This window comes from Equus przewalskii, chromosome 14 (genome assembly GCF_037783145.1).
Source record: "Equus przewalskii isolate Varuska chromosome 14, EquPr2, whole genome shotgun sequence".
In the NCBI taxonomy this organism is placed as follows: domain Eukaryota; kingdom Metazoa; phylum Chordata; class Mammalia; order Perissodactyla; family Equidae; genus Equus; species Equus przewalskii.
Window position 1 is genome coordinate 70,281,737 of NC_091844.1, and position 19,778 is coordinate 70,301,514.

The 19,778-nt window shown below is 50.5% G+C and overlaps 1 protein-coding gene across 16 annotated transcripts in view; it reads left to right on the top strand.

Moving 5' to 3' along the window:
- DNMT3A (DNA methyltransferase 3 alpha) overlaps positions 1 to 19,778 on the top strand; it is a 129,003-nt gene that overhangs the window by 97,824 nt on the left and 11,401 nt on the right. For 12 of the 16 annotated variants that reach the window (XM_070573102.1, XM_070573106.1, XM_070573108.1 and 9 more), the window contains one exon: positions 565 to 7,084. The exons of the other annotated variants lie outside the window; for them this stretch is intronic. In XM_070573102.1, coding sequence (XP_070429203.1) covers positions 565 to 706 — 142 coding nt within the window. In that variant the 3' untranslated portion in view covers positions 707 to 7,084. Of the gene's footprint in view, positions 1 to 564; positions 7,085 to 19,778 lie in introns of those variants that run through there. 16 annotated transcript variants of the gene reach the window in all.

A 19,778-nucleotide genomic window follows, 5' to 3' on the forward strand; every position in this document is an offset into this window, starting at 1 on the left:
CTTCCTTTCAGGTGAACACTTAGAGGCCATTGCAGGATTATTAACTGGTCTGATTTCAGTATCGTTGTGTCTCAGGGCATAGGGAGGCCGGAGGAGAGGGAGACGGGGGAACGGCCAGTTGGTGGAGCAGTCAGAAAACACACAACGTTTATCGATTAAGTTCGCTGTCTCATATGGGCGTGATTTGTGGTGCCCCTAAACAATTACAACAGTAACATCAAAGATCACTGATCACAGATCACCATAACAAATATGATAATAATGAAAAAATCTGAAATATTGTGAGAATTCCAAAATGTGACACAAGAGACACAAAGTGAGCAAATCCTGTTGGGGAAAAATGGCGCCGATAGACTTGCTTGACACATGGTTGCCACAGACCTTCAGTGTGTAAAAAGTGTAATGTGTGCGAAGCGCAATGAAGCAAGGTTTGCCTGTACTTACCTTCAACTCCACAGAAAGTAGCCGGGTGCCCGAGGCTTGAGTTGGTTGTAAAGGACGGAAGGTTCAGCAGAGCCACACAGGCCAGCGCTCACCCCTGCCCTTTCTGCCTTTTCTCCCCAGGGTATTTGGCTTCCCTGTCCACTATACCGACGTCTCCAACATGAGCCGCTTGGCGAGGCAGAGACTGCTGGGCCGGTCATGGAGCGTGCCGGTCATCCGCCACCTCTTCGCTCCACTGAAGGAATATTTTGCTTGTGTGTAAGGGACATGAGGGCAAACTGAGGTAGTGACAGAAGTTTAAACAAACAAACAAAAAAAATAAAACACAACAAAACACCAAGAACATGAGGATGGAGAGAAGTATCAGCACCCAGAAGAGAAAAAGGAATTTAAAACAAAACCACAGAAGCGGAGATACCGGAGGGCTTTGCCTTGCAAAAGGGTTGGACATCATCTCCTGGTTTTTCAATGTTAACCTTCAGTCCTATTTAAAAACAAAACCAATCTCCCCCACCCTTTTTTTTTGGTCAAACATTTTGTTTTCTACTCTTTTTAGAGGGGTTTTCTGTTTGTTTGGGTTTTTGTTTCTTGCTGTGACTGAAACAAGAGGGTTTATTACAGCAAAAGTCAGTAACAGAAAATAGTAACAATACCTTGCAGAGGAAAGATGAGAGAGAGGAAAAAAGGAAATACTATAAAAATCTATATATTGGATTTTTTTTTTTTTTTTTACTATATATCTTTTTTGTTGTTGTCTCTAGCCTGATCAGATAGGAGCACAAGCAGGGGACAGAAAATAGAGACACTCAGGCGGCAGAATTCCCTCCCAGCCACTGAGCTGTCTTGCCAGCACCATTCCTGGTCATGCAGAACAGAACCCAGCAGCAGTAGGGAGACGAGACCACCATACAAGACCCTTTTATACAGTATTTCAGGTGCCTACCACACAGGAAACCTTGAAGAAAATCAGTTTCTAGAAGCCGCTGTTACCTCTTGTTTACAGTTTATATATATATGATAGATATGAGATATATATATAAAAGGTACTGTTAACTACTGTACAACCTGACTTCATAATGGTGCTTTAAAACAGCGAGATGAGTAAAAACATCAGCTTCCACGTTGCCTTATGTGCAAAGGGTTTTAACTGAGGATGGAGAGAGGGAGACAGCTTGAAGGTGGATCATTGTCATGTGGGTTCTTTTCCCCTTGGTGTTTAACAAGGTGAAAGAGGAGAATGTGGGAACAGCATCCTCCCATTTCTCCCTGCCAAAAAGGGGGGTGGTAAGATGAAGTGGTCGGGACGGTGGAAAGCTGAGGTGGAATTCATCCAGGCTCACGCAATAACCTTTTGATTTTTTTCGAAAAGGAGACTCCCTCGGCAAGATGGCAGGCTAAGGGGTCTCATTCCCAATTTCTCACATTAGCCGATTCGAGGGCTCCTTGTGGTGGGATCAGAGGTGATCCAGAGTGCGGGGAAAGTGACAGTTCAAGCCCCACCTGGAGCAAATAAAAAAACATACAAAACGTACTGGTGCTTTCCTGTCTAAGTCGCCTTTTGTGTGTTCTTTTATGAGGCCCCCACCATCCACCCTCTGTGCACAAGGCGGCTTCCGGCCCCTGGAATGTGATGTTTTTGGTCATCTCCAAAGGCTGCAGTTTTATACTGGGAGGCTGATGACACCTTTTGTTATAATTATTCTTATGGTTCTGGTTATAATTATGTTTGTTTTCAGATTTTCTTTAAGAAAACGAAAACCCAACCCCCCCTCCCTTTAGGTTTCAAACCAAGGTGCGGGGAGCAGGGTGCTTCTAAGTTAGTGGTGGCCCTGGTGCCCTGGCTCCCTACCCCTCGGGCCAGGTGGGCCACCGGGCGCAGCAACAGCTGGGCAACTGGGGAGTCCCCCCAAGGCCGGCCTTCCGGCGCGTCCCTCTTCTCTTCTACTTCCCCTCCTCTCAAGTCATGTGTGTCAGGGCTGGAGGGAGGGCCGGGCATCTCTCTCCGCGTGTGTGTGGTTGGAGTGGTGTGTATTTCTTTTCTAGTACTTGGTCTGATGATAGCTGTCCCCTTACCTCGCGTCGGCAGCACCTGGAGCCCCAAGTGCAGACACTTGGTTCCACTTCCTACCGAGGCGGGCAGCCTGGCGTTGACGGTAGGCAGGGACAGCATTGGTGGCTCCGGGGTGAGGGCCAATGGGCAGATGCTTGCCTGGATAGATGGGGTGTAGATATGTGGCATATAGAGATATATATTTTATAATGGGAGGGGGGATGGCACCTCCTGGGACTGGCAGGGCTGGGAGGTGTGCTGTCAAGCACATGGTCCCAAGTTCGCATCCCTAGAAAGATAGGGCCTATGGTGATAGGCGCTATATAAATACATAGATAGGGTCATGTATAAGAAATATTATGTAGTGGGGAGTGGGGGAAGGGGACTCAGAATGCTGATCCTCAGACCCCATGCAGACATAAGCCCCACACCAATCAATCAATTCCACACACATACACAGGAACATATTTCTCTACCGATGCATAATAAATGCACTCACTCACACACAGCCAGGGAGCTCCCAGCGCGATTCTCCCCAGGATTCAGGACTTTGTGGAGTCGGCCCTGCAGCTCTTTACCTCTGTTGCCCTGATTGCAGGTAGACTGTCAATCCCAGAAGTTGCTAGGTGCTGAAGGCAGGAAAAGGAGGAGGTTTCATTTTAGCAGGTGCTCTCCTCTAGCAGGTAGCGTTCTATCTCTTTTGCCCCTGGTGATGTCAAAAGATTCTTCTGTTAGCAACCTGTGATACTGACCTGCAACTCTAGGCACCAGTAAAGTCAGCCCTCAACTCCCCCTACCTATTCTCCCCCAACCAAAATGAAATTGACATCCAGGTCTGTCTTGGCCAGGGGGCTTCCATTGGAAAGAAATGGGACAGCAAACCTCATCTTTTGAATAAAGCAAATTAGTAATTGGTGACAAAACTAAACCAAGGCTTTGAATCCCTCGCTCATTGCTCAGGAGTAAGCTCATAGCCGGTGGCCGCAGTCTCCCACTCCTTTTAGGGGTGCTTAGTTCTGGACCCCAAGCTACTCATTTCCTTGTTGGATTGGTTTTTAAGATCACATCCAGTTGCTTCCTGCCAGCTCTGTGACGTGATGGCAGGTGGTGATGCTGGACCCTCGTGGGGCTGGAGCAGCTAGGAGGGAGGATCCCTCTGCCCCTCCCTCGTTGGAGTCTCTGTACCTAACTGTGGTGCTCGCCTGTCCCCTCCTCCTCCAGCCAGGCTCCATCTTCCTGGCCTGGAGTCCACCAGCACCACTCCAGGAGGGCTGCGGGGAGGAGGGCTGCCTCAGGCAGTCCCAGGTGCTCCCTCCCCCGCCGGCCATCGCTGCGGTCTTCCCAGCCCTGGTGTCAGGACAGTGTCCCCGTGGGCCTTCCTCTGCAAAAGGACTTTCCAGCTCTCATGGCTCTCCTAGGCCTTTTGTCCACTGCTTAAGTGAAGGAGTTTGCCTTTCTTAGTAGCGAAAGCTCCACCCAAGGGCTGGTGTGGGGAAGAAACTTGGTAGCCAAGGATGTGTGGCAAGCCTGAGGGATTAGCGTGGGCTGGCCAGCTTGCTCCCAGGAGGCCTGGTTGTTGTGGCTGATACTTCAGAGCGCTTGTTTCTCCCAATCTAGCAACCTGACTGGGCCCAGAACGGGCCAGCTGCCCCCTCGCACGGATGAGAGTTAATCACCAGCGTTTCTTCCAGCCCAACCTATGGGTAGAACTTGGTAGAGTGCAGGGGACCTTGGGAATGTGCCAACATGGCCATGCTGGGGTGCCCTTAACAATCTGCTTCCAACCCTGGGGGCCAGGTATCGGGTCACCTTCTGGAGGGGAGCTGTGCTTCGACAGGCTGAGGTAGGGTTGTGTGAAGATTAAGGTGTGGGGGATCATTACACTTGCTGTGGGTGAGGCTGAGGGTAGAGGCCTTGGAGCAGGAGAAACCAAGGCAGCCTAGGGGAAATTCTGGAGTGTGTCGCCAGCGGGATTTTCTTTGTAAAGAGCCGGCCCATTTACCCCTGGAAAGGAGGGCTTCTAGGAACTGAGGAGGATGCCTCCCTACTTAACTGCAGGTGCCAAGTGAGGCGTGGTGCCAAAGATCTGTGGCTCCGGTCTGCGGGAGGTAGCGGGGGCTCATGCCAGGTCGAAGAGCCCTTGGTCTCCTGCTTGAGGAGGAACTTAGTCCCCAGCAGGTGGCTGCTGAGCCCCGTGGGCCTCGAGCTGGCTGGTGCTAACCCCCCTCCCCACGGGACTGGCTGGAGAACGACAGGCTAGGGGAGCTGCAGGTGAGGATTAGAGGGGGGGCGGGGTGCTTCTGTCGGCAGCTGACGACATGGATGTGTTACTATCTGTTTTTCTCTCTAGAGCCCAGAACCTTCCTGCTATTGAACATTCTACTAGAAAGCAAACTTCCCAAAAGATCATCCAGGACCTCTTAGCTTTTGAGACAGGCCTGGGAGTGGTTGGCTGGTGAGATGCCCGTGTGAGTTTTGGTGAGTCGCTAGGGTGAGGACTGGGACAGGCAGACCCAGCAGGCAGTAAGGCTGTTGCCCGTTGAACTGGTTCCATGAGGGCCGGCTCCCCTTACTTACTGCTCAGCTGGCAGCTCTGGGGAAGCCTGGAGGGGAATAACTCACCATCTCCAGCACAGGAAGGTCTGTAACAGGAGCAAGGGAAGGAATATTTCAGCAGAGCCATCTGGGAAATGTCCTACAGGAAAACTGCAGTCAGCGGTCTTCATATCTTTGATTATGTAAGTATGCATAAAGTGGATCCTGGAGGCGGCTTTGAATTCCTGTTGCTGTTCGACTTGGTGCGGAGTTGCTGTGGCCCTGGTGTCTTTCAGAGGTGTCATTTTCAGGAAACTTGCAGGAGGCCCCTCGAGTTGTGGCTTGGGCCCTGGTGCCTGCCTGGCACTGTAATCTGAAGAGGGCTGGCTGTTTCGTTTGGTCAGGGGACCAGCAGAGCCAAGATTCTGGTGAGCACTGAGTTTCTAGCCGGGCCCCATTTTGATCCCAGGAGGTGATGAGTCTGGATTTGTCATCGGGCATTGTCTAGTCTGATTGCTCCCAGTGCTTGTGATTAGAGGCGACACTGGAGTTGTCCTGCCGTCTGGCAGGGAGCAGCTGAAGCCTTTCCCCGACCCCAGGATGGGAAGGGTGTTGTGGAGAGCTGGCTGGAGCTAGCGTGGCCCTCCCGGCCGTTCTCTCTCTCGAGGCAGGGATTGACTACAAGTGTTCGGAGGATCTAGGAGGAGAGAGAAGAGATTAATTTAAAGGATGGACTCCACTGTGCTAGCAGAAGCTCTCGAACCTTTACGTTTTGGTCGGGGAAGGCTGGGGTCTTTGGGAGGCCGCAGCCCCTCGTGCACCTGTGTGTTTCAGCGCAGGCCGGCTTTGGTTGGTGACCTGTTGCTTATCCCTGACCCCAGGCAGTGGAGTTTTGGGGGAGGGAGACACAAGCAGGGAAAAAGCAGTGAGGACAAGGATGGAAAGTTCCTTTGCTAGTCATGACTGGCTAAATTGCCCAAACAGAGGCCGGTGGACTCCTGTTAACTCCACTAACTGGAAAACTCCCCCAGTCTGCTCCACCCGAGGGCCGTGGGAGGGCAGTTTTCTTGAACCCCACTGCGGCGGCCTCAGTCCCGTGCCTGAGGAGATGAGCAGGGATCGAAAGCACCACCTGAGTCCCATTTTGCTTCACAGACTGATTTGGTTGCACAGCCCTAGAATTCAACCAACAACAAAAATGCCGAAATTCCTTAGAATACGCAGAGGGAGGAGGTGACTCAACAAGGTGCTAAAACATTTTATTAAAAATATATATTGTTAAATTAAGTCTGCTGTCTGGACAATGACTGTTTGTTTTGTTTTCTTGTAGTGGAGTTTAAAAGAGACTATTATTTTACTCTGATATATTATTATTAAAAAGGCATTTTAACTTTGTACTTGAAAACTAAATGAGCGATTTCATGTGTTTTAGCTGAGGCATTGAAGTAGCGGGTGCTTACTTATTTGTGGGAAATCATGTATTCATACTGAAGAATAAACTCCGTAGCTGACTTGGTAATAACTTTTACTGTTACAGACGATTTCGCTTTGACCCCGGCGGCAGAGCACTTTACTCCACATTCCACGCAGCTAAATGCAGGACTTACTCCCCAGATCCTTCCCTCCCACCCCTCTTTCCTTTTTCTTCAGTTCCTCTTTTTTCCTTTTTTTTTCCTTTTTTTTTTTCCTGGTTCCAGCATCCTTTCACCACTGTATTTTTTTAGGGTTGCTTCTCTATTTATTGACAATAATAATGTACATTTCACAGTCTGGTTCTGGGACATCCAGGGAGGGGCGCGTGTGCGAGGGCCCTGAGGGGGTCCCCCCGCCCCCCGGTGTTCTGTTGTATCTCTGTGTAAGTGATGCTCGTGACATAGCTGTTTATGAAATTAAAGAGGTCAGTGCGTACAGCAGATGTAGAAAGTCTGTCAGTTCCGCCTTCATCACATTTTTTTTGTGCCCAGAAGAATATAATAAAGCTCCTTTCTAATGTACTTGTGCTGGAGAACACTTGAATAAATGGACTGTTTTTGTGCAAAAAGAAAAACGGAAAAAGCACCGTAATAATGTCCTTTTGTCTTGCGTCTCCTTTCCCCTGACATGACTGTTGACAGCCTGCTCCCGAGGGGCTGAGTGCCCAGGTGGGAGGACTAGCTTTGGGTCCAGACGACGTAGTTCCTCCCTGTAAAACATCACCTATCTGAGCATTAAGTAGGGACTGTAAACTGGGTGAGAAAAAGGACAGTTTGGTTGACTTGAAGCTCAAAAAATAACTTGTAGTGAGATAGGTTTGCTGGAAAAGCAAATTTTGTCCTGGGCTGAATGATAGAAGTTTTCAGAGTAGAGCCAGGAGAGGAGATGGTTTCGTGCCAGTGTCTTGGTCAGGTGAGCCTGAGGGCTTTTGGTCCGGGCACTGTTCCCCTCTCTGGGGGGTTTCTCCAACACACAAGGTGCCCAGAGGAGAGCAGCTGGGGTTCTAGACAGTCTGGACTCTGCAAGGAACCCTGGAACGAATTGAGGCCCTTGGCCTAAAAAAGGGAGAATTGAGAGATGTTTGCAAACACTGAGAGGGCAGGCCCAAGGGGCTGGGATGATTCTGGGTAGTTCCGTAAGGCAGGCAGAAGTGGGGTCAGTCGGCAGGAGTTGACCTGTTTCAGCTCAGCGTTTCACCCCTGGCCAGCAGGGCAAGGGGCTGCCTGGAGTGCAGTAAAGCCCTGGTCAGGAAGAGGCGCTGGACAGCCACTGGGGATACTGCTGGCCTTCCTTGAGACCCCAAGTCTGGGTTCCTCTTGCTGCCTGGCGCCTCCTCAAAACTGTCTTGCAAGTGGGCGGTGCCTTGTGGTTTGAAGAGGCCGTTCACACAGTCTTCCCTTCATCCTCATGATTCTTTGCCTGGCAGTCACTAGTTCCCTGTCCCCACCATCGAAGAGACTGAATCTGAACACATCTAAGAATTGGGATCTTCCCGCCACATCTCAACTCTAAGACCCCTGGCATTCTGTGCCAAGCGGGTCCAGCCAATGGTTTCTTCCCTTAAGGGAGGGTTATTCGAACCTTCTTTTCTGCATTAGACTTCCGGGGAGGTTTAGGGCTGCACCACTTTGCTGGCAGCTTTGAAAGAAATTATCAGGGGAGAATTTGAGAAAAAGGAGAAAATAGGCTTTTTTCATGGGCACTTTTCTTTACAAAATTGTAAATGTACATTTAACTTTTATCCTACTTTTTTATAAATAGTTTTCAGTGTTGATGTAGAATTCTTTTTTTTTAATGGCTGCATGGCATTTTCTTGTTGGATGTTTGTTTCTTTATATATGCATTTTATTTTAGCTATAAATAGAGCTGCAATAAATATCTTTATGTGTTGGCTTTTCCCCCCTATATTTTGTATTTTTTCCTTCAGATACATTCCCAGAGATGAGACTTATTGGGGTAAAGGAGATGAACATTTTGGTTGGCTCCTGATGCCCACTCCTGGATTTCCTCCCAGTGGTCAGCAAACAGAGTGTATGTTCAGCTCTGAGGCTCTCGGTTCAGAAAAAAATATAGTCCTTAGTTTGGCCAATTCAGAAATCTGTGTTAATACCTGTGAGGAAGTAAAGACTTAAGACTTTTTTTTTGAGAAGTAAGAGGTGGGAACACCACCGTTTGGTGACTAAATGTTGAATATTAGTTCACTTGGCATGCCTACCTGGCAGAAGTCTGGTGGGGGATGGAATTCACCCTGAACCTTAGAGACTCTAGCTCAAGGCTAAGGAGAAATGAGAGGGTGTCATCCATGCCCCCTAGCTCTGAAAGCCAAGCCTGAGCACCCCAGTGTCGTGAGCTGGGAGTTCAAGGTCTGGCCAGAGCCTACGGAAGGGAGCTGCTGGGGCCATTTCCTTAATAAAACTGTCCTGTGAAGCTCCTGGATTTGAACAAGGTGTCAATCAATGATAGGGAGGGACAGGGGAGCGTCAGAGCTGGGCAGGAGTCAAGGCAGTCATGAATGACGGGGGCCAGAGCCCACTGAGACTGCCCAGGGGGTGGGGAGGGTCTGTCGGGGTGGAGAGGACAGGCTGCACACCACCAGGGCCAGGCTTATGGGTTCCAGAGAAGCTTCGTTGGGTTCAGCAGGGTTGACCTGGTGGATCTGGGGGGGAATAGAGGAGGGAGGGAGACAGAGACTGCTTGGGGGCTGGCTGGGGGGAGACCAAAGCCATAACTAACAGGCCAGAGGTGGCAGGCATGGACAGTGGTGTAATTCCTGGGGTTTGTGGGTGTTAGGTGAGGGGCTGCAGTAAGGGGAAGAAAGCTTATGTTGGAGGTGGGGGCACAAGGAAGTCACATCCAAGAGTATCAGGGCTCCCCGAGATGGTCTCCTGGCATCACCCCAAAGCACCCTTTCTCCTTGGCTCCAATACACTTTAAAGGAAAGAGCCCATTCACTTCAGTGGCACCTTTTCCTCTGCAGCTGGGGTTCTATGAGGGGGTGCAGCTGGGTTAGGAGAAAAGTGCCTGGAAGTTTAGGGGATTATGGGCAGAGGCCTCTGAGAGGGGGACGATTGAAACAGCAATTTTCAGAACTGGATTCAAATCTCAGAGAGCAACCCAGCCACCCCCTCATTTTCAACCCCGAAGCCCCAGGTGCCCTGAACTATGTCAGAAGAAAGACCTTAGCATTTAGGACCTGAGGATCCAAATCCTGTGTGACCTTGGGAGGGTTAGCTGCCTGTCTGGAGCCTTGGTCCTCTCATTGGAAACCTGGGTTTTATCTTCTTGACAAGGATGTAGCCTCTGGTGTCCCCTTCCCGCGCCAGGGTGTGGGGTTAGTTGCTGGGCCTGGGGACCGAAGGAGCCCTGCCTGTGGAGATGCACCGCCAGGTGGCCCTCACTGAGCCCAGGGCTTTGGCCAAAGTCAGTGTCCTTGGGTGGAGGGAGGAACTCCGGGCCTCCGGCGAAGCTTTGGCCCTGATGGAATCACAAGGTCCCCACTCCTCGAGAGGGTAGGAAAAATACCGCCACCTATCCATCCCTTGCCCGGCCCTGACTCGGCTCATGTTACAGCGACGTGAACCTTATTGATCCCCTAGGTCCTGCCTGGCCCAGTGTGAGCACTTCCGCTCTCTCTGTCCTTCCTCCCCCAACCCACCCCTCTTGCCTGTCTCAGGAGGGAGCTGCCCTGCTCCTTGGCTCCCGGCTCTGAATCCCACTCCGCCCTCCTGCTTGGGCTGCGGCTCCCTCCGTCTGGCACCATCCATGTCTCTGTTTCTCCCGGAGCATTTCCTTAATGGCACCCATCCATCTTAAACACACACTGTCCCTTGACCCCCCTCCAGATGCTCTATTTCTCTGCTTCACTTTACAGCAAAACATGAAAGCACTCCCTGTCTTTGCCGGCTCTGCTTTCTCACTTCCTGTTCTCCTCCACCCACCCCAGCGGGGCCTTCACCCCACCGTCCCACGTGACCTCTCAGGAGCCTCTCAGGTGACGTCCCTCCTCCCTGAAACCCCTTCTCTCTGGGCTCCTGACATCATACCTCGCGTCTTCCTATCCCACTGGGCCCCTTCCTCTTCCTGTTCTCTGAACGTTGGAGGGCCCCAGGGCTCCCACATCTGCTTCCACCCCCAGCTTCTCCCACAGGCCCAGGTTCCCGTAGCCAACTGCCCGCTCGGCCTCCCCACTTGGGTGTTAAACGGGCACCTCAAATGTGACCTGTCAAAAACATCGTGTCTGGTCTCCTTCCAACCTGCTCCCAGTCTTCTCCGTCTTGGTAACTGGTGCTTAATTGGTATCAAAATCCTGGGACTTATTCTTGCTTCCTCTCTTTCTGCCACATCCCACATCCAGTTCACCAGCTTGTTCTAACACTACTCACCTCTAAATACATCCTCAGTTTGGCCATTTTTCACTATCGTACTTCTGCAGCTTTAGCCCAACTCCCTGTCATCTGTCCCCTAACTGGTCTCTGTCCCTATCATACCACGACAGGGCTCTTTGCTTCTGTTCCTGTCCCTTCCAGCCCATTTACTACAGATAATAATCTCATTAAAAATCAAATGTTAAAGAAAACTCCATCCGTTGTGTGCTATTGCAAGGATAGACCCTTCTTACCCCAGCCTACAAAGCCCCTCCCTACTCAGACAGCAACCCGGCCACACTGGCCTTCTTTCCCTTGAATATGCCAAGCTCTTTCTCATCACAGGGCCTTTGCACATGCTGTACCATCTACCTGGAAATCTTGCTCATCTGCCTCCTCTGCCTGTTTCCCCTAGTTCAGATCTCAGCTCAGAAAAGCACTCCCTGGTTGTTCCATCTCAAGTAGTCTTGTGCCCCCTCTTCTCTGCTTTATTCATTGTCTTCATAGCTATCACCTTCTGAAATTCTTACTCATTATTTTGCTTACCTGTTTATTGCCTATCTTCCCTCCTAAAATGAAAGATCTGCAGGAGCAGGGAATTTTCCTTGTTTCTGTAGTATCCCCAGGGTCCAGAGCAGGTCTGGTACATCATCGTTATATAGTAATTATCATCATTATTATAATTAACATGTATTGAGTGCTCAGTCTGTACCAGAAGTCATTCTGTATCCACTCATTTAATCGTCCCAACCCTCTGTGCTACATACTCTTACCTCATCTTACAGGCGGGATACGTACTCTGCCCACGGTCACTGAGCACACAGGGGCAACACCTGAATTTCAAAACCTGTCTGCACCCTGCAAGGCTGCAGGTTGCAGCCTTAGTTACCTGCCCCGACTCCGCCTCTCACACATCTTGGGCTGGTCCCTTGGGGTCCCTGTGGTGGCTCTCCGCTCCCTTCTCAAGGGTCTGGGTGTGTGGCTCCTCGCCCTTCCGGGCTTAGACCTGGCTCCTTCTCCACCTACCACCCCAGGGGGCTGCCTCTTCTTCGGGGTGGGGGGCATGCAGGAGTTGGAAGGCAGGCCTGGGGCGCCTCAGGAGGAGAGTTCCTATTTTATAGCTCCTGCTCTGTGCAGACACTCCTGCTGGTCCCGCCTCCCCGAGAGACGCTACTCTGGCTCAGATTTGGATCCCCTCTCCCCTAATTTTCTGTTTCAGCCCCTGATTTGTTTCCTTTGTGGTTCTTATCACGATTGGTAATCATTTCATGTACTCATTTATTGTATTTCCCTCACTAAAATGGAAATCCAGGGGAGTAGAAACAGAATCTGTCGTGTCCTGTACTGTGTCCCCAGAAGCAAATTACATGTTTGTTGAATGAATGGGTAACCACACCCCGCCCCGCACCTGTGGGGATCTCTAGGACAGTGGTTCTCCCCGTCTCGGAAGCCTCTTGCTGGGCTGAGCAGGGTTTAGGGAGTTATTTAAAACATCTGGGGCCACTGTTAGTTCCTACTCAGCTGCGTAAATGCCTAGCTTATGTCCACAGTGTACAAAGGCAAGGAGAAGGGAAGCAGCATTCATTATTGACTGTCTGCTGTATACAAAGAATCCTACCCCACAGCTGCCAACAGTGACTGAACTTCCCCTGGGTCCGCCTTGTGCCAAGTCCTTTACATGCATTATCTCACATGCATTAATTCCCATGCAAAGGCCTGGTACCCAGGTAATTGTGCCCATTTTACAGATGGGAAAATTGAGCCTCATGAAATTATGTAACTTTCCAGGTGGAAGATGGACAGAGGTGCTGTCTGACATCCCAGCGCACCAGGCTGTTTCCACCCCCCAGGTTTCCTCAGAGAGAGCAGGTGGCCTATGCCCTCAGGGCAGCCTCTCCATTGAAGGGAGTGGACCATGAGTTTAAAAAAAAATTAATATGAATTTTTCCCCCAAGCCTAAAATTATATTAATTGCACCAAATTTTAAAATAACCAAAAAACAGAAAAAGCAAAAAATCATTCATCTTCCCACCTCCCAAGGATAATTGCTGGTGGAATTTGTTCCTCTATTTTTCTTTTGCATTAGATACATAGACAACTTTACTAATTTAAAATTGTATTATTCATTAATATACTGTTTTGTAATAATTGCTAACATTTATTGATAACTCACTGTGGGCCAGATATTATTTTTCTAACATTTTCCCACATCACTAAATATTCTTTGAAAACATCATTTTTAACGGCTGGATACTATTCCATCCCATAGATGTACCATAATTTATTTAATCCATCCTGTTTTGGGGGATATAGATTCTTTTCTTGTCTTTTATTTGGAGGGTGCTATTATCAACTGTGCTGAAGTGAGTGAGCATTCTATCATGTTCCTTCACTAATCATCATACTTTTACATATATTTTTGTAAAAAACCCAAAAACCAAAAAAAAACATGGCATAGTGAGGAGAAAAGCAGCAGAGTGTGATGGCAGAGGTGCGGTGGGCTGGGGTGGGCTGCAGCTTGGCTGGGTGGCTGTTCTCCGTGCCACGCGACGGATCAGGACACGGCTGTCCCTCCTGCGGTCCCGGCTGCCTCCCTCTAAGGCCGGGCGGGGAGCAGGGCGGGTGGGGGGGGAGTGGGGGTGGGGTGGGGGAGGGGAATGGGGGAGGGGTTGGGGGAGGGGTGCCTCCCGCCCCACACGCATGCGCGCGCACCGTCTTCTGTTGGGTCCTCGAGGGGGCCCAGCCGCCGGGCTGTCCTTTCCTCCTCCCCCGCCCGCTGGGGGTCCCGTGGACACAGGAGGTCGCTGCCCACCTGGGCAGAGCCCTCCTCTGCTATGACCACCCCGGTCCCTTGTGACCGAGACACGCCCCTGCCTGCAAGGAGCGCACAGTCTAGTGGGGGCGGTCGTTAGGCCTGGTGCCTGTCTGTGACCATTCGCTGGCATCAGCGGTCGAAGTGTAATCTCGGGCGGAAGGGCTCGGGACCTGTCTCGGTAAACTGGCCCCAGGAAGCTTGTGCGCTCCCGTCTGCCGCGAGTGAGGGCGCGCGGGGCCGGCCCTCCGGGTTTGTGTGGCAGGTGGAGCGGCAGGTTGAGAAAGGGAAGGGGTTAGGGGCTCACCTTTACCTGGGGGAACCCTGGGGGTGTCTGTATGCGGTTCTCCGGGGAAGAACTCTGGGATGACGCCGCATCTGGTGCTGGGGATGGGGACTGTCGGATGTTGCGGGAGTATAGTGGTTAGGGGCCCCAGAGGGTTTGGGTGCAACCCCCTGCTTAGGAAGCTTATTTCACCCTCTGAGCCTTGGTTTCCACAGTTAGGAAACTGGGGGCGATAACGGAGTCATTGTGAGAATTCCGGGTGAACTGGTGTGTAAACGGTCAGCACAGGGCTGGGCTGGTCTATAGAGGAGCACAGTGAGCGCCGTTTGTACCGGTCGTGCGCGCGCGCGCGTGTGTGCGGTAGGTCCGCGGGTGGGCACAGGTTTGGGCCGTGCACGAGATGGCGCCGCTCCACAGCCTGCTCCCGCGGTAGACCGAGGCTGTGAAGTTCTTCCGTTTTCCGTGTGCTTTCCCGAGTGTTTGTCCTCAACACTCGGGTTTCTAGGTTAACTGAGTCAGATGAGGGAGGCTCCATGTCTTTTGGGTTTGCAGCCTCAGGGGACTCAGCTGTGGTGGGATCCCTTCCTGGAAGTGCACGGAAGTGTGTGTGGGATTAGGGGTGCTGCTTCCCTGTCCTAGCTTGCTACAGAGGGGAGTTTGGGCCGCGCTGGAGACAAGGGCAGGAGAAGGGTCCTGCTGACGGGTGCTCACCCTTTCTGAGTGTGGATGAGGTGTCAGCAGGTCCCCAGAAGGAGCAGGCCTCCCGGTCTGAGCCAGACTCCACTATCCCCCTCCTGAATCAAATTGGCGGCCAGAGGGAGGGGGCTGCTGTCCTTGAGGGCTGGGCTTTGAGGCTGGTGTGCCTGAACAGCCCTCTGGCCTCATTCCGTGCAGCTCCGAGGAGCCAGGGACTCCCGAAGGTCTGGAGAAAGTGCGGTCAGGCTCCCTCCACCTGGTGACTGGCCTTTTGTTGAGTGTGGCTGTGGAAAGAGCGCTGGGCTTGAGGTCCAAGACCCTCCCTTACTGGTTCCAACTCCCCACTGAGTGGGAGGTTACTTGACCTCCCTGAGCTGCCATTTATTCACTCGCAAGTTAGGTTAATGGTCTGCTTTAGCCGGGTCCTCGGAGAGTGGCTGTGGGTAGCCCCACCAGGCGGTGGTTATTGAAACCTCTGGTCAACCTGCCCTGTCTAAGGGGCCTGCCTCTGCTAGAGGGCAAGGCCAGAGACCTAGGATGTCTCTCTCTCCCTCTCAGTACATGTTTTTATCCAGTTACTCAAGTCACACTTGTCCACTGAATTAAAAACATTAGAAATTAAAGGCACAAGGGAAAAAATAAAAATATCACATGGTGGCTACATGAGTGTATATTTTTGTCAAAACATTTAACTGTACTCTTAAAATAGGTGCAGTTTATTGTATGTAAATTATACCTCAATAAAGTTTTTATTTTTAAAACTCCTGCCATTATTGATGTCTTAGTATATTTACTTCTAGATTTTATTTATATATAGTATATATTATATATACATATGTAAATGTGTGTATATATATAAATATATGTACACAAACTGTAAACACTCTAATTGTATGTGTGTGTTTGTATATATATATATATATATTTGTTTTTTAAATAAAAACGGACCATGATGTGTGGGCTGTCTGTGAACTGAGACTTTCTGTAGACGTGGCCTCCATCTGGCATTCTCCACCTTCAGGAGGCCTTACCCACCCCTAGTTATGGGACTGGGCTGTGCACACTGGACCCCCGTCCATGCCACGGTGCCACCTGAACCAGAGTCACTTGGGGTGGGGACCCAGCCCGCCTGGCGAGAGCAGCTCTCCCTGGACTCAGCCAGGCCTCTTGCGTTGGCATCCTTGGAAGGCCTCCCAGGCCTGGGGCCCCTGGGCCGAGGAGGTGCTAGGCCTGTGGATGGGCCTGGGGGAGGAGGCAACACTGACCGAGCGACTTTAAAGTGAGAATGTCCAGAAGCTTGGGGACCATGTGCTTGACAAATAGGAAACAGTGCCGCTCAGAGTTAGGGAGGATGCGGAATTGTTCACAGAATTGAACAGACCACAGGACCTGACACCAAGGCTTGATGCCTCTGGTCTCTCTCTGTCTCTCTCTTTGCTTTCTCTCTCGTGCTCGCTCTAGGTCTCCCGTGCTCTCTCCACTTCCAGCTTTTGTTTTTGTTTGGCTCTGCCTGGCTTCCCTTCTGTAAACAGGCTGACGGGCCCCGGGCCGGCCGCTGGCAGCCCTGAATTTACATACTCTTAGCTCACAGCCTTGGTGGAATTCTCCCCACAGCCTTATATCTAGCTCAGGGAAGAATTCTGATTGGTCCTGGTTAATCCTGTACCATCTCATTTCTGGATACGATCACTGTGCCCAAGGAAGCTGGGTACTCTGATCATCAGGCCAGAGTGATATGGCCAAAGAGCGTGGGGCGTGGCCTCTGCTTCTAGAAGGAATTGTATTTAAAGGGGCTGGTCAACCAAAACCAATAACAACCAGATGCTGTCACACGTGGTTTTCAGGATAAAGTGAAAAATGAAGAGGGCAGAGAGGCCTCCAGCAAAGAGCGCATAGTCTATTCAGGGAGACAGAAACACAACAAAGGTCATCGGAAAATACTAGTGGCTGGCTATACTCAGACCACTGTGAGACTGCTTAGCTCTTGGAAAATTTAGACTACAAACACTGACACCCCTATTATACAGCCAATTGACTCACATTTCCAGGGCCACAGCAGCTTGGGATCAAATCTAGAAAAACGGAATTAATTCTTAATTAAGAATGCAGTGCGGCAAAGCAGGAAAAGCAGACAGGCCCGAGTTCGAAACCTACTCTTTACTAGTTGTATGATCATCAGCTCAACCTCCTCAAAGACAGTTTCCTCACCTGTAAAATGGGGATAACGAATGACCTCCTTCTTGGGGTTGTTGTGAAGGTTAAGCTGGGGGTGCTCCTGGGGAGCTGTGATCCTGGAGCTCCCACAAAGAAGGCCCTTCACGGGCTCGAGTTAAAACACGCAGTTGAAACACGCCTCCGTTTTTTCTTCCTGGTGGAGAGGACAGGGTGGGAACTGACAGCCTTTTGCACCAGCAGCACAGGGCGTGTCTGGAAGGAGATGCCTGGAGAGGAGCCTCTGCTCCCCGACCTCTGCCGATCCCACTGGAGAGGAAGCCACAGTCAGGCAACTTTCTGGGGAGCAGCAGAAGGAGGCCAGCGGGCACTGTTTTCTCTGCTCCTTCCCTATCAGATCCCATTTTCCTCCGGCTGCCCAAAGGGAGTCATTTTTGAGCTGGATGGTCCAATTCTCAAGACCAGGCCTCTTGCAGCTGGAAATGTTTGGGAAGCCCCTTGTCCCATCTCCTGCCTGGTGGAGAGAGGGAGGGTGGAGTGACCTCCCATTTTGGTAGTAGCCCAGCTGTGAGTGGTGGGAGGGCCGAGGGACACACCCAGCCCGCCCCTCCCCCCCCCCCCCCCCCCACTTCTGCCCGGGCTTGTCTTCTGGCTGCTTGGTGAACTGCCTGTGCTCAGGGCCTGGATGATGGTGCCTGCGTTCGGCAAATATGACCTCAACAGCAGCCTTGTTAAAGACGGGGCAGGAGACTGGTCCCCACGTGACTGCTGAAAACCGCACCTCGAGGGAGGTTCCTCCATTTGCCCAAGATCCCACAGCTAGGCCGGCCTGGCTGGGCGGGCCCCTCAGCTTTCTGCCCCGCTGGCCCAGGCCTCCCCACACACTTCTACATATTCACGTGTACTTTAAAAACCATTCCTGGCCCAGTGCGGGCCAGCAGTTAAGTGCACAGGTTCCACTTCAGCGGCCCAGGGTTCGCTGGTTCATTCGGATCCTGGGTGCGCACGGGGCACCGCTTGGCAAGCCATGCTATGGTAGGCGTCCCACATATAAAGTAGAGGAAGATGGGCATGGATGTTAGCTCAGGGCCAGTCTTCCTCAGCAAAAAGAGGAAGATTGGCGGCAGATGTCAGCTCAGGGCTGATCTTCCTCAAAAAACAAAAAGAAAGCCATTCCAATGTGATAAAATTGTATAGAACCACACACACACAGTCACACGCGTGAGTATAAGTAAAACTGGAGAAATCTGACCGAGGGTGGTGGATTATATCACTGTCTATATCCTGATTTTGCTAGATGTTACCACTGGGGGAACCTGTGTAAAAATGAAATCTCTGTATTATTTCTTATGACTGCATGTGAATCTACAATTATCTAAATAAAACTTCAATTAAAAAAGGCAATTCTGAGGGGGCTATGATCTATAAGTATGTACCGTTTTATATTAAACGGCTTTTCATTAAGATTATATTATAAACATTTCCCCATGTTTCTATGGCCCTGGCCATAGTCACTGAATGGCTGCACAGCACTCCATCCTGTGGGTGTAAAATCGTTACTTAACCTTCTCCTTTACTGGGCTTTAGGTTGTTTTCAGTTTCCAGCCACTGTCAGTAACGCCATTGTGAACATTATTAGGCATATAGCACTTTTATTCTTTTGAACTATTTCCTTAGGATAAATTCCCAGGGAGTAGGGTTACTGGGCATGAAGTTTTAGAGCTTTATGGCTGTATTAGTGTTATTAATTTAATATTATGATACCTTTATTATTGCCTTTTCTAACGTATAGGTTGGCGTTTTCCCAAGCGAGCAAAAACTCTCTGCTGTGCCTTTCAGCACTCAGATTTGTAGGAAAAAAATAGGGAACCCCCCCCCCACACCTGTTTCTGCCTACACAATGTCACCCTGGATTTGAGTGGCAGAAGGCAGGGGCAGCAAAGTTCAGCTAGAGGAGCTGTCAACCACCCCACCCTCCTACAGGGCCTTGGTGGGCGTCCTGGGACCTCACGCACACAGGTGGCGCTCACGACCTTCTCCCCAGGGAGACAAAGCAGCAGAGGCCAGGAGGGGAGCGTGCCTTTCCTGAACACAGAGCAGCGTTTGCTCACTTCTCGGGTGCTCCTTTCAGAGCGGCAGAAAGCCATTTCTAGAACACACTGGCTTCCGTTAAAAAGCAGTTGAGAAACCGCTGCGCCCTTCGCGCTCCCGGTGGGGGGCGGCCTTGGGTGACAGGCCCCCATTGCTAGGGGGCGATTGCCACCCGGGAGGCACAGCCAGGGGTGCTGTGGGCTGCTGCTGTTCTAGAGCTTTCTACGGGCCTCTGCATCACTCTCCCGGGGTGCGCCCCGCCGCGTGGAGGCTGCAGCCAAGCGCTTGGGACGCTGGGCTGGGGTGCCCTCGGGGATGCCCGCTATCCTGCTGGACCGCCAAGGCACTGGGGCCAGCGCAGGCCTCCGCCCGCTGGTGGTGTATTAGTCTATGTTTTATTTTACTTTTTAATATTTTATTATTTAAATTTTTAATTTTTGTTTGCTATTTTATTTTTTAAAATTTTATATTTTTATATTATTTAAAAATTTTATCTTATTTTATTTTATATTTTATCATTTTGGTTTTTTTTATGATTTTTTTATTCGATTAATTTAATTAATCTTTAAAATTTATTAATTTAATTTAATTTTTTTTGCATTTATGATTGCCAGACAAAATACAAGATGCCCAGTTAAATTTGGATTTCAGATAAGCAACAAATAATTTTTTAGCACAAGTATATCCTGTTTAGTGTGTCCTATTTGGTATAAGTGTGTCCCAAATATTCTGTCCTGTATTTCTATCTAAATCTGGCAATCCCACTTGTGGTAGGATATCTGAGTGAGCACTCTTATCCTATACAGCGAAAGTGAGGCTGTTCGTGTGAGCTGGGGGTGGAGCAGGAGTGTGACA